At 40.3% G+C, this 12,904-nt stretch overlaps 1 protein-coding gene across 6 annotated transcripts in view; it reads right to left on the reverse strand.

Annotated features, from left to right (window-relative positions):
- si:ch211-191a24.3 (tensin-3) overlaps positions 1 to 10,417 on the reverse strand; it is a 42,309-nt gene extending 31,892 nt beyond the window's left edge. For 3 of the 6 annotated variants that reach the window (XM_054789470.1, XM_054789469.1, XM_054789468.1), the window contains exons 1-2: positions 9,855 to 10,409; positions 2,745 to 3,526 (exon numbers count right to left, since the gene is read on the reverse strand). In XM_054789470.1, the coding sequence (XP_054645445.1) occupies positions 2,745 to 3,360 (616 nt within the window). In that variant the 5' untranslated portion in view covers positions 3,361 to 3,526; positions 9,855 to 10,409. Of the gene's footprint in view, positions 1 to 2,744; positions 3,527 to 9,854 lie in introns of all 6 variants that reach the window. The other 3 variants (XM_054789471.1, XM_054789467.1, XM_054789472.1) reach the window with 3 other exon arrangements.
- Positions 10,418 to 12,904: the final 2,487 nt, after the last annotated feature.

Here is a 12,904-nt window from a genome sequence, read left to right on the forward strand (position 1 = left end):
AATGTACTGTAATGAAGGTGTGCCACTGTGAAATTTAAAATTACAATTTGCATTTTGTTCCCTTACTGTACTAAAAATAAACAATCCTGACCTTAAAACTGAGGTATGTACTATACCATGATTATGGTGTACCGTTAGAACCCTGCTCTCTACTGATGTACTTTGTTTAGGTACTAATTTATAGTAGGATATACTGTAGATAAACCTCATTGACAAATAATCAATGTTGGTCACAATCATCCATCCATCCATCTTCTACCGCTTATCCAGCTTGTCCAGCTCCTCCCGGCAGATCCCAAGGCGTTCCCAGGCCAGTTGGGAGACATAGTCTCTCCAACGTATCCTGGGGCTTCCCCGAGGCCTTCTACCGGTCGAACTTGCCCTGAACACTTCCCCAGGGAGGCGTCCAGGAGGCATCCTGACCAGATTCCCAAGCCACCTCATTTGGCTCCTCTCAATGCGGAGGAGTAGCGGTTCTACTCTGAGTCTCTCCCGGATGACAGTGCTTCTCACCTTATCTCTAAGGGAGAGCCCAGCCATCCTACGGCGAAAACTCATTTCGACGTCTTGTACCCGCAATCTGGTCACAATCAAAAACAATAAAAAAAACAACAGGTTCGGTATTGAGTAGGGAACATTTATTGCCAGTGGGCAGAGCAGATAAGCTGGAAATGAAGGTTGCTTGACTGACAGGAGGAGGTTTGACACAGAATCAACTGGTCAGGAGTCTGAAGTGCCACTCTGGCTGCTGATAAACAATCATATTAACTCTCAGGGGAAGAGAAAATGTGTGATGGGCTTCATTTGTTAAACTCAAACTTCCCTTTTGCATCCTGCTAGAATTTCATTGATCCCTTAAGTATCTGCATGACTCCTCTAGTTGTAAGAATGCAGCCCAAAGAGACGAAGTTACCATGAAAAGCACATGGGAAGCATCATGTTTGTCCAACTTCAAAGCATTCCTAATCATTACAAATACCTGACTCAATTCATCTACTAACATGTAATACAAACACCTCTGTGCACATAGTCATCGTCCAAGTATCTTCGCTGTAAAATATCAGTGTTTATTATGCCCTTGAGAAATACTGTATTTATCACTAGCCCACTGACAGACTCTGTGACCTACTGTACATTTATCTAAAGACGTATTCTCCATTTTCTGTGTTGAAATTCCACGTCCTAGGGGGCACTGGCAAGACCTCTGTTCAACCTGATTTTCAAAAATGCAGGGTTAGAGGTTAATATTAGAACAGAGTTGACCTTGCATTGCTGCATCACCATGGGTCACTGAGGACCACTGAGAAGAATCCCTAAAGGATACCACCACTTCTCTGCTTCTTGAATGAACCAATGGACGACATGGCTGTGATGGAAGTGTTGCTTTTGCACGCTTAAATCTGGGGAGTGGTGACAGTACGTATTACCAATGACTTTTTTTTTCCTGAAACAGAAAATGAATCAAGGATGGAGGTCAGAGAAGAAATGAAGAAAACTCTTACTCCAGGCTTCACCACAGTGGAAATGAGAGATAGTAAATCTGTCATTGTCTGCCAGCAGGCTTAAAAGACAGCGGTAGCACTGAGTCACATGGAACATAAACTTCATCATTTTGAGACTACGGCACAAAAGTAGGAGTGTAACAGTCTGAATCTTACTGTATTTAAGGCCTAGGCTACCAGCACTTATTAGTTCGCTGACAAAACTCTTCGGATGAGGAGCGAAACGTCCGACACCTTCTTCACAGAAGTACAGATGACGTCTCAAGAAGCCTTTCCCTCGATGGACAACTCCTGTACGACTGAGAGCCTACACAGACGCAGTCTGAATTATTTTATTATGACTATATATTATTATTTAATTTTAGTTAATTAAATGTCCTTCTTGTCTAAAGTGCAACATTCATAGTTACAGCTTCCGCATCTCTACTGAACTATGTCTGCATACTGCTTTTGTCTTATCCACTTGTCTTTGTCTGTTTATGTATTTCACAGGGAAGGCAACATGTTCCCAAAAAGGCAAAAGGGAGACTTTAATAAAAGAAGAGGGTCTCCAGGCTCTTCTCCTCGTCACTATTGCTAGCCCTGACTCCTGCTAGCCATAGGCTGGTATGCACCGCGTTTGTTAACCGAGTAGACACGTGATGCGAGGCACACTTCCTATGCCTCACTCAATGTGTATCGTGTGGGAAATCGGTACGCCTCTGTACTCAACTGAAAATTCCGTACTGAAAATACCACTGAATGCTTGTTGAACTGAACACACAGTATAATGTTTATGTGCTTTTTGTCAAAGAAAATCTATATTTTGTGGTCAATTCATGTTGTTGCATGGATGGTATGGTACAGATATGTTATTTTGGTATCCCCCACAGAGTGACAAATGTATGCACCTGATCAAAAAGAACTACTCTAGATCTTAGATCTTAAATGGGAAGGTTGACAGATATGAGCAGAGCAGAGTTCTAATACCAGTGTGCGGTTCTCTAACAAAGGTGTAATACCCTTTCTGGCTATGGGGATTGTTCAGATATTTCAGTATCGGTCAAAGTAGTGTATAAACTGAATGACCCACCCATATATCGAAATGCTCAAAATTAATTTATACAACTAGCCACCATATACTGTAGTAGTACCCTACTCTATTACTACCATACCCTTACAAATAGTCGTTGATCTGTTGCACTATTAACAGAAAATCCTGTTAGATACTTGAAACAAATTGTTTATTTTGAAAGGTCTTACCAGTTACATGATTATTTCCTTTATCACTGAGGCAGCTGCTGTTGAGGGAGGTGGCTCGAGACAGGGGGGGACAGCCAGTAGGAACAGGAACAAAGGTGGGGTCCAAATCCAAAATCAGTTGGTTCAACTGTTCTATTGAGTCATCTATGTCTGTAGATAATGAGGCTAACTCATCTTCTTGGCAAGCATTTTTGGAATAAATTGAGTTCATTGTGTCTGATGTGTAACCCTCATCCAGCAGACCTCTCTCCACCAGTTTCTGGCTGCGGGTCCCGCTGGTTGGTGTATGAAGAGCCGCCAAATGTGACAGCTTCTCTTTTAGAATTCTGTTTGAGCTGTATTCTCCACTTAATGTAAAGTTATTTTCAGTTTGCATTTGCTGCTGAATCCTGGTGTGAGTGGAGTGGTCGACATGGGCTGACGTCATGGGCTCGTCGGGGAGGTCCTCAAAGGAAAAGGAGCAAATATTATTTGCCATGCCTGAAGAAGAAGGAGCTGCCACGCCATCTCCTTTATCCTCATCCTCCAGTATATCAGTCTCCCTTTCACTGGATGAAGCCTCTCCATTTCCAGACATTCCCTGATTTGTTCTATCAGAGGAAGCCATCTCAGTCATGACCTCTAGAAGACCGGTTGCCAGCTTGCCTGGCCCTGTCCTACGCTGCTATTCCACTCTTGCAACCCAAGACAGAGGCCTGAATTATTGCTTATAGATGGAGCTCGTTCACTGTAGATAAGTCATTTCCTTCATCCTCTTCTCAGCATGGGCTGTAGGTGTTCAGCTGTGAAGACATAATAACTGTGCTCAGTGTCACGTTTAAATGGATGGATCAGATGCAAACGCGGCCCAACAATGTTAGGGTGCAAATTTGGAATAATTCAACAAATTTAACCAGAAACTTTACTTAATGGAGACAATTTTGAGTCATCACCAAACTGTGCACCCTCAAAGACAGCCACCTGCATATGTGTGAATATGCAAGTTAGCATGGTTAGCATGTTGGCCACACAGTCAGGAGATCGGGACGACCCGGGTTCGAATCTCTGCTTGGGCATCTCTGTGTGGAGTTTGCAGGTTGAGTTTGTAAGGGTAACTTGTTTTTGCAGCATGGAATGCACTGGCAGTGTCAAATCACACAAAAACATGCGATTAAAGTTTTTATAATTGCCCACTACTACTAAAAACACAGTCAGACAGTGACTAAAACATAAAACACGACCTGGTCAATAAAGAAACAAAGAAGTACATGAGGAAAGTACATTGGAACATTGTGAAAGATATTTCTTATGTACCCTTGATAATCGTCTTCTTCAGCTTGGCCGCCAAACCTCCACTTTTTTGGTACTATAAGCTATCCTGATACTTTTTAAATTCAGCACCAAATTTGCTGAAAACAACGCTCATTGTTATGACATTATTGTAAAATTTAACCACAATTTTTAACACAACATCTTGTGAAATAAATTACTTCCTTTGTAATGAGTTTTTTCCTCATGTACTTCACATCACTACAGTGTTGTGAAGCACTGTTCAAGTTGACAAAACACAAAAACGCCAGCAAATAAATTTTGGATCATTGCCATCTCCCCTGACACACTACCAGAAGAAGTGTGCTATTGCACATGCATGTGTGTTGTTGTTAGTGTGCACGTCACGCAAAGAGCATATCTGTCAAAGACGTCTGCCAGAGGTCAAGAAGAGCTGATTGCTCAGGCATACAGAGAACACAGTCAAGCATTCTCATTCACTCATACTGTTATACTTTAACAGACTCAGGCAGCTACACAATACACTTCTTGTTAGAGGCATGCTTGAAAGTAATACATTGAGCAAGGTCTTTCCTGAAAATGTGTTGCATTTACAGTTCTGGTCAGAAGTTTACATACACTCATTTCAACGGTTTAAATGTCTATAACAACATTTTGGGCCCTAAAGTATTAATTTGAACACTTTTTTCCAGGATAGAGTGATAATATTACATACATCGTAAATGATTTATAAAACGAAATGGTAAATGGTCTTTCACTTGTATAGTGCTTTTCCACCTCCAATGCGAGCACATTTACCTACTGATGACGCAGCATCGGGAGCAACTGGGGGTTCAGTCCTGCCCGAGGACACTTCAACACGATCACGGGAGCATGGAGGATTGAACCCACCCACAACCTTCCGGTTGGGAGACGACCACTCTACCACCTAAGCCATGCCGAATTTTGTTTTCTCTTGAATTTACACAGGATCAGATTGAAATACACATACTGTACACTCCCCTATATATAGTAAGGCAGAGGTCACCAACCTTTTTTTTTTTTCCTGAGAGATACTTTTCATAGCTTATTTCAACTCAAACAAACTGAATAAACGTCTTTTGCCAAAACATTAACAAAACGATGGTATCACATTTTGTATTAAAACATCAACAATTACAAAAATGTTCATCTGTACCTTGTATTTCAGTATGCATTGCTTTAATGCATTATGCATTAGAGTAACTTTAACAAAAAAAAAAAAGAGAAGTGGTGAGCTATTTTTGTTTTATTTTTATGACTGACAACATAAATTGTACTTTATTACCGAAGCAGCTCTCTACTCAATGATCAATGTCTTTAAGCTATTTTTTGGTAATTTTTCATAAATAGAGGAAAAGTTTCTGTATTGGATAGTTAAAATACTGAAAGTTTAAGCAAATATTCTTTGACCCTTGGGTAAGCTACTCAAAATTAGCTGGCGAGCTACTGGTAGCTCCCAAGCTACTGGTTGCAGACCCCTGTTCTAAGGAGGGCAAAAAGTTGCAGAATGTCTTTTGGCTTGGCCAGGCCAAGCCCTACTGACTTCTTGTTAGTGATCATGATTGACTGCGTGATTGACTGATGTCTCTTTGGCAGGATAAAATAATTTGACAGAACTCATTAGAATCCGCAAACGCTGATGTTTTTCCGCCAGACAGGCAAACAATCTATTTTTATGCAGGGAAGTTGTTCACCAGCCAAACCGGGGCACAATAACAAGCACAAAAGGACAACCCACAAACTCACCAGGGACATAAATAGGCAACGCCACACCTAAAATTTTACAACAGACGAAACCTTTTGAACGAAAGGTGAAATGATTTTTGGGGCCATACGGAACCCATTTTACAGGAGTGACTGTGGATATGTCACCACTTGTGTGTTGTTTTGTGTCATTTTTTGATCATTCTTTTTTGGAATTTGTGTCTTTGGTTATAGATACTATTATGTTTTTCTGTTAACACGTTTTTCTTTGTCTGAATTGTTCAATTAATGGAAACTCTGGAACAGGATTGTAGTCCGCCTGCTGTCTAGATGTTTGTCATTACATCCATTCCCAGGAATGTCAGAGGCCTTTGGTACCACAACAGCTGTAAGCTGTCACACTGATGACCACACAATTACTCTCAAGACCACCACATTTGATTCCAATTGAGGTCCTCACAACAAGAGCTATTGCCAATGAATAGCAGTCAAGGTTACATTGATATTTTAATTCATGAGAACCCAGACCCATTTCTGCTTAAAGGAAGGTTATGGGGGATATACCACAGACACACACAGAACTTATTTTGGGTGTTTTTTTTCTAAAATACTATTATACTAATACTAATTAAATACTGATTCCTGTCAAAGATGTTTCGGATGTTTCGGAACGTTCTCAGTCACATACTGTATGTCATGGCTAGAGTTTGAGGAATATAAAGAACACTGGGGCTTGATTCAAAGACTGAGGCAAGTGTTTGCATTTTCAATTCCCGCCAGACATGTATGTGTACATGTTCACGGGCCAATATTTCCTGTTGAGAGACTGGGAGAGACAGCAGTACTTACATTGCTTCACAACACTGCCCCCACTTGGTAATTTGTTGAATATGGGATCATCCTAGTTAATATTCTTTCATCTACTATTTATTTTCTACAGCTTTGTTTAGGGTCACGGTTGAGCTGGAGCCTATCCCAGCTGACTTTGGGTCATAGGATACATCCTGGACTACACCCCTCTGATCACATTTACACCCATACATGATTGATTGATTGAACAGCAAATGGCAAAGCTACATACAGTATATGGAAATGTACAGGCAATAATAAAGGTAACAATTCGTGCAGTTTGAAATTTATATGATTGCTTGTGAGTGGAATGAAAGTTGACCTAAACCGTTGTTTACAGCAGAGCTGAATAAGACAATTTTTCAAGGATTCAAGGAATTTTATATCAACATGCACGATTTAGAACTAAATTGGAACTCCAGAAAAGGAAATATAGAATAAAGAAGATAGAAAAACGGGATAAATAGAATAGAACTTATTGAAGAAGTAAGTAATAACTGTAAACTGTGTACTTAGTTCCTGAGAGCGTCAATTTCGACAGTGTGGTGCTGTCCCAAATCTATTACTGTCGCTGCGTACTTACTGTACCTCTTCCTGCTCCGAGCATGTAAGCTACGACCCACATAACACACACACACAGGAACCTTGACGGTGTAGATGTCGGAACATCCTTCTTGTATTTTTCATACAATACATTTAAGTTAATATGGCTTCTCTGGGACTGCGTTTGTGTATGTCCGCTTGTTACAGGCATGTGCGTGTGTACAGGGGCAGCTGTGAGTGGCAGCCATGAACATCAGTCGGCAATTTCTATTCAATTTACAAAAATGTTCATCTGTACCTTGTATTTCAGTATGCATTGCTTTAATGCATTATGCATTAGAGTAACTTTAACAAAAAAAAAAAAGAGAAGTGGTGAGCTATTTTTGTTTTATTTTTATGACTGACAACATAAATTGTACTTTATTACCGAAGCAGCTCTCTACTCAATGATCAATGTCTTTAAGCTATTTTTTGGTAATTTTTCATAAATAGAGGAAAAGTTTCTGTATTGGATAGTTAAAATACTGAAAGTTTAAGCAAATATTCTTTGACCCTTGGGTAAGCTACTCAAAATTAGCTGGCGAGCTACTGGTAGCTCCCAAGCTACTGGTTGCAGACCCCTGTTCTAAGGAGGGCAAAAAGTTGCAGAATGTCTTTTGGCTTGGCCAGGCCAAGCCCTACTGACTTCTTGTTAGTGATCATGATTGACTGCGTGATTGACTGATGTCTCTTTGGCAGGATAAAATAATTTGACAGAACTCATTAGAATCCGCAAACGCTGATGTTTTTCCGCCAGACAGGCAAACAATCTATTTTTATGCAGGGAAGTTGTTCACCAGCCAAACCGGGGCACAATAACAAGCACAAAAGGACAACCCACAAACTCACCAGGGACATAAATAGGCAACGCCACACCTAAAATTTTACAACAGACGAAACCTTTTGAACGAAAGGTGAAATGATTTTTGGGGCCATACGGAACCCATTTTACAGGAGTGACTGTGGATATGTCACCACTTTGCCAAGGTTTGGAAATTGAATAGGATGTTCAGAAACCGCGCAAACCACCAGTGTCACTGACGATAGTGAAGCCAGTTTTACACAAGTTGATCTCCATGGGCTGAGAGGGTGTTGTTCAAGAAAGAAGTTCCTGCTCTGAAATTGACACCATCACGCCTGAATGAAATGTGCAGCTGCCGAAATGAAGCAAAATGCCTTCTAGATGTAGGACAAAGATTGAGCTATTTGGCCACAATGACCAGAACTACTGTATGTTTGTCAAATAGTCAAATAGAGTACGCTGTACCAACTGTCAAGCATGGTGTGGAAGAATCATGCTCTTGGTAGCTTTTCTTTCAGTGGTACTGGTGCACTGCACAAAGTGGATGGGGATGGAATCCTGAAGAAGGACTGCCTTCATTATAGAACTTTACTTCTAACCGATTTGGACACAACTGGTGTTTCAATAGGACAGTGATGCCAAACACATATCAAAATTGGTTTTGGAATGGATAAAGCAGGCTATAATAAAGCTTCTGTCTCCTTCGCAAAACCCTGTCCTCAATTCCGCCAAGAGTAGTGCTTATATATCCAGTCAGAATTATGCCAAAAATGTGTTAAAAGGAAAACTGCAATTATTTTTTTTATTTTGCCCATCATCCACGATCCACGGAGCCAACCCCACATGTCTTTCTCTTTTGTGTACATTCTAAAGAGAGAAAAATAGTTAGCATGAGGAATCTAACAATGCACGCCTTGGGACACACCTATTTCCACTATAAAGCCCTCTAAAAAACCTCCAACGTTTTATCATTTTATATACATGCCGTGAACATGCAGCATAATTGTGATACGTGGAGCACATAGCACATGATATCACAACACAGTCCATCTAGCCGTCTATAAACAAAACATAGAATGTGGGCTAATACTTTACAGATAATTTGGTTGTCTATTCGTAGTTGTTCATATGTTGTTCTTGTTTCCCAGTCAGTACAGATTGGTGTCCTATCCGATTGTTATGGAGTGGGCATGTAACATCTCAGTAGTGAGGCGCTTCACTATGCCAGAAAGATAGTTCTTCGTGTTAGCTGCTACAATAACAATGCCACTGTAGAGTCATTTATATCAGTGGTTCTCAATTATTTTCTGTCATGCCCCCACTGGGTGACAGAAATGTTTTCGTAATGTTTTCAAGAGTCAAATTGCATGCTGAGTACAACAAATTCATACATGTTGGCAGGTCTGCACTAACACTGAAAGTGCTGTGCAAAATTCAAAGTGAATTAAATCTTGTCCATCTAGGTTTTGTTTTTAGTGTTGTATAACCATCCCACCCTACAAACAGAAGGGTTCGAATAAATCATTAAGGGACCAAAATTGACATGACATTCATTATCATGATAAGTGTATGTAAACTTCTGACCAAAACAGCACACTTTATAAGAGTGCACTGTATACTGCTTGCAGCAAACCATACAGTGCATACCTGGACTATAACATCACAGCCTATTAAATCAAGAGAGGCAATAAATACCAGACATGCATGGTAAAATAACATAGTTGGTCGAATAGAACTCACCCATTCAGATGCGTCCACATATTTAATACATTTTTAAACGTATTTAAAACATGCTAGAGGATTAAACATGATCATTAATACAATAGAAGAAACAAAGTACATAGTAAATTCTAATAAACAGTATGAAAAGCAGCCTACTGTACCTGCAGTCAGAAGAAATCTTTCACCTTTCCCTCTTCAAACTAGCAGAACAATAGCATAGTTGCTGAGATCTCCCATCAGAGTATGTAGAAGAGGAGTAGATGATGACAAAAAGGAAGGAAGGAGAGGCACGGACAAGAACAGAAAAAGAAGTGACAGAAAAGAGATGGGAAAAAAATCAGAGGAGCCTCTATTTACTCTTCCAGTACTGCTCTTTCTGCTCTTTCTGGCAGTCGCCACAGAAGAAACTTTTAAGGTGCTAACAGTCCACCCACCCTCGGTCCCTCCTATGTGTCTCCCCTCCCGTGTCTAGGCTACACTGCTTTCTCACCTCCTCCACCTCAACAAATCTCCGCCTTCACCGTCACCACTGTTTTGAAATGGACCTGCTTAGCCGCGCGTCTCTTCATCAGCTTCCCTTTTCCTCCCCCGTGCATCCTGTCCCAGCTGACATACAGTATGTATCTGCAGAGTAAAAGTAATCATCCATTGTTGTGTTTTAGAGGAAGAGCGAGGTTGAGGGGTGATCATCTACACCATCACATACTTAATTAGGTAGAAGAGCTCGGACTGCACCCATAATGCACTTACATGTCAGAAAAAAGCATGCATGAAGGCCTTGAGCTGCACAAATATGGAGAGGGGAATGTAAACATGGGGGCGGGCTCTGAAGTGTCTTGTGTACAGAAGGGGGAGGTGAAGAGGCATGGACAAATTGCAACCTGCAACTTGAACCTGAAAGGCACAAGAGAAGCTGGAATTTGAGAGACAGGATCCAGATAAGAGAAAAGAACCCAAAATGAGAATGTGAGTGACAAAAGAAGAAGGCGCGCAGATAGAAATGAGGGGATGCACCCCCGGAGCGGGCTGAGAGGATAAAGTACTGTACTGGAGAACCCCCTGTGGTTGAAAACAGCATTCATCAAAAACAACATGATGATTTATGGGTGTTACTTTGTTAGGGTTGGAATTAGACTCAGGGTTCACTAGGATTAAGGTTTATGATAGGGTACGATAGGTTTTCCAAGGACGTCCTGTTCTGGCCGCCATGTTTTGGTTGCTTTTTTTATGGAAAGTGATGAAAATGTCCTAGTTTTCATTGTTTTTCATTGGGCCATTAAATTGACTCTGCTGCATGTGCTGTAATCCCTGAAAGGCTGCCATGTGGGCTCTTTTTGAATTAATGTTGTGTTGAAATTAGTGTTCAATTAGTTGCAAAAAAAAATGCCAAAAGCCAAAGAAAAAGCAAAACATGCACTGGGTTAATTTTCTGATGCTTGCAGCATTGTAATCTCAGAACATTTGGGACGTCCTGCACAATGGCGGTTACAATTCCTAAGTTCTTGCAACTTTAGAGGCCACGTTTTTTGCAAAAAATATCGGTCATATTAAAAAAACATAACAAGCATTTGACCTCAGGTTCCTGTGCCGTTCGGTTTTTGGAATATGTTTTGTGTCATTTTTTGATCATTCTTTTTTGGAATTTGTGTCTTTGGTTATAGATACTATTATGTTTTTCTGTTAACACGTTTTTCTTTGTCTGAATTGTTCAATTAATGGAAACTCTGAAACAGGATTGTAGTCCGCCTGCTGTCTAGATGTTTGTCATTACATCCATTCCCAGGAATGTCAGAGGCCTTTGGTACCACAACAGCTGTAAGCTGTCACACTGATGACCACACAATTACTCTCAAGACCACCACATTTGATTCCAATTGAGGTCCTCACAACAAGAGCTATTGCCAATGAATAGCAGTCAAGGTTACATTGATATTTTAATTCATGAGAACCCAGACCCATTTCTGCTTAAAGGAAGGTTATGGGGGATATACCACAGACACACACAGAACTTATTTTGGGTGTTTTTTTTCTAAAATACTATTATACTAATACTAATTAAATACTGATTCATGTCAAAGATGTTTCGGAACGTTCTCAGTCACATACTGTATGTTATGGCTAGAGTTTGAGGAATATAAAGAACACTTGGGCTTGATTCAAAGACTGAGGCAAGTGTTTGCATTTTCAATTCCCGCCAGACATGTATGTGTACATGTTCACGGGCCAATATTTCCTGTTGAGAGACTGGGAGAGACAGCAGTACTTACATTGCTTCACAACACTGCCCCCACTTGGTAATTTGTTGAATATGGGATCATCCTAGTTAATATTCTTTCATCTACTATTTATTTTCTACAGCTTTGTTTAGAGTCACGGTTGAGCTGGAGCCTATCCCAGCTGACTTTGGGTCATAGGATACATCCTGGACTACACCCCTCTGATCACATTTACACCCATACATGATTGATTGATTGAACAGCAAATGGCAAAGCTACATATATGGAAATGTACAGGCAATAATAAATGTAACAATTCGTGCAGTTTGAAATTTATATGATTGCTTGTGAGTGGAATGAAAGTTGACCTAAACCGTTGTTTACAGCAGAGCTGAATAACACAATTTTTCAAGGATTCAAGGAATTTTATATCAACATGCAAGATTTAGAACTAAATTTGAACTCCAGAAAAGGAAATATAGAATAAAGAAGATAGAAAAACGGGATAAATAGAATAAAACTTATTGAAGAAGTAAGTAATAACTGTAAACTGTGTACTTAGTTCCTGAGGGCGTCAATTTCGACAGTGTGGTGCTGTCCCAAATCTATTACTGTCGCTGCGTAGTTACTGTACCTCTTCCTGCTCCGAGCATGTAAGCTACGACCCACATAACACACACACACAGGAACCTTGACGGTGTAGATGTCGGAACATCCTTCTTGTATTTTTCATACAATACATTTAAGTTAATATGGCTTCTCTGGGACTGCGTTTGTGTATGTCCGCTTGTTACAGGCATGTGCGTGTGTACAGGAGCAGCTGTGAGTGGCAGCCATGAACATCAGTCGGCAATTTCTATTCAATTTGAGTTGTGATAGTGAAAAATATAGACTTTTTTTTTCTTTTAAACCACTCATGGTAACATTTGCTAGCCAGTAGTGTTCTTCCTATATTTTTTACACTTGAATTTTGTGGTTTAATTTAAGAGTAAGAA

This window comes from Dunckerocampus dactyliophorus, chromosome 10 (genome assembly GCF_027744805.1).
Source record: "Dunckerocampus dactyliophorus isolate RoL2022-P2 chromosome 10, RoL_Ddac_1.1, whole genome shotgun sequence".
Taxonomy (NCBI): Eukaryota; Metazoa; Chordata; class Actinopteri; order Syngnathiformes; family Syngnathidae; genus Dunckerocampus; species Dunckerocampus dactyliophorus.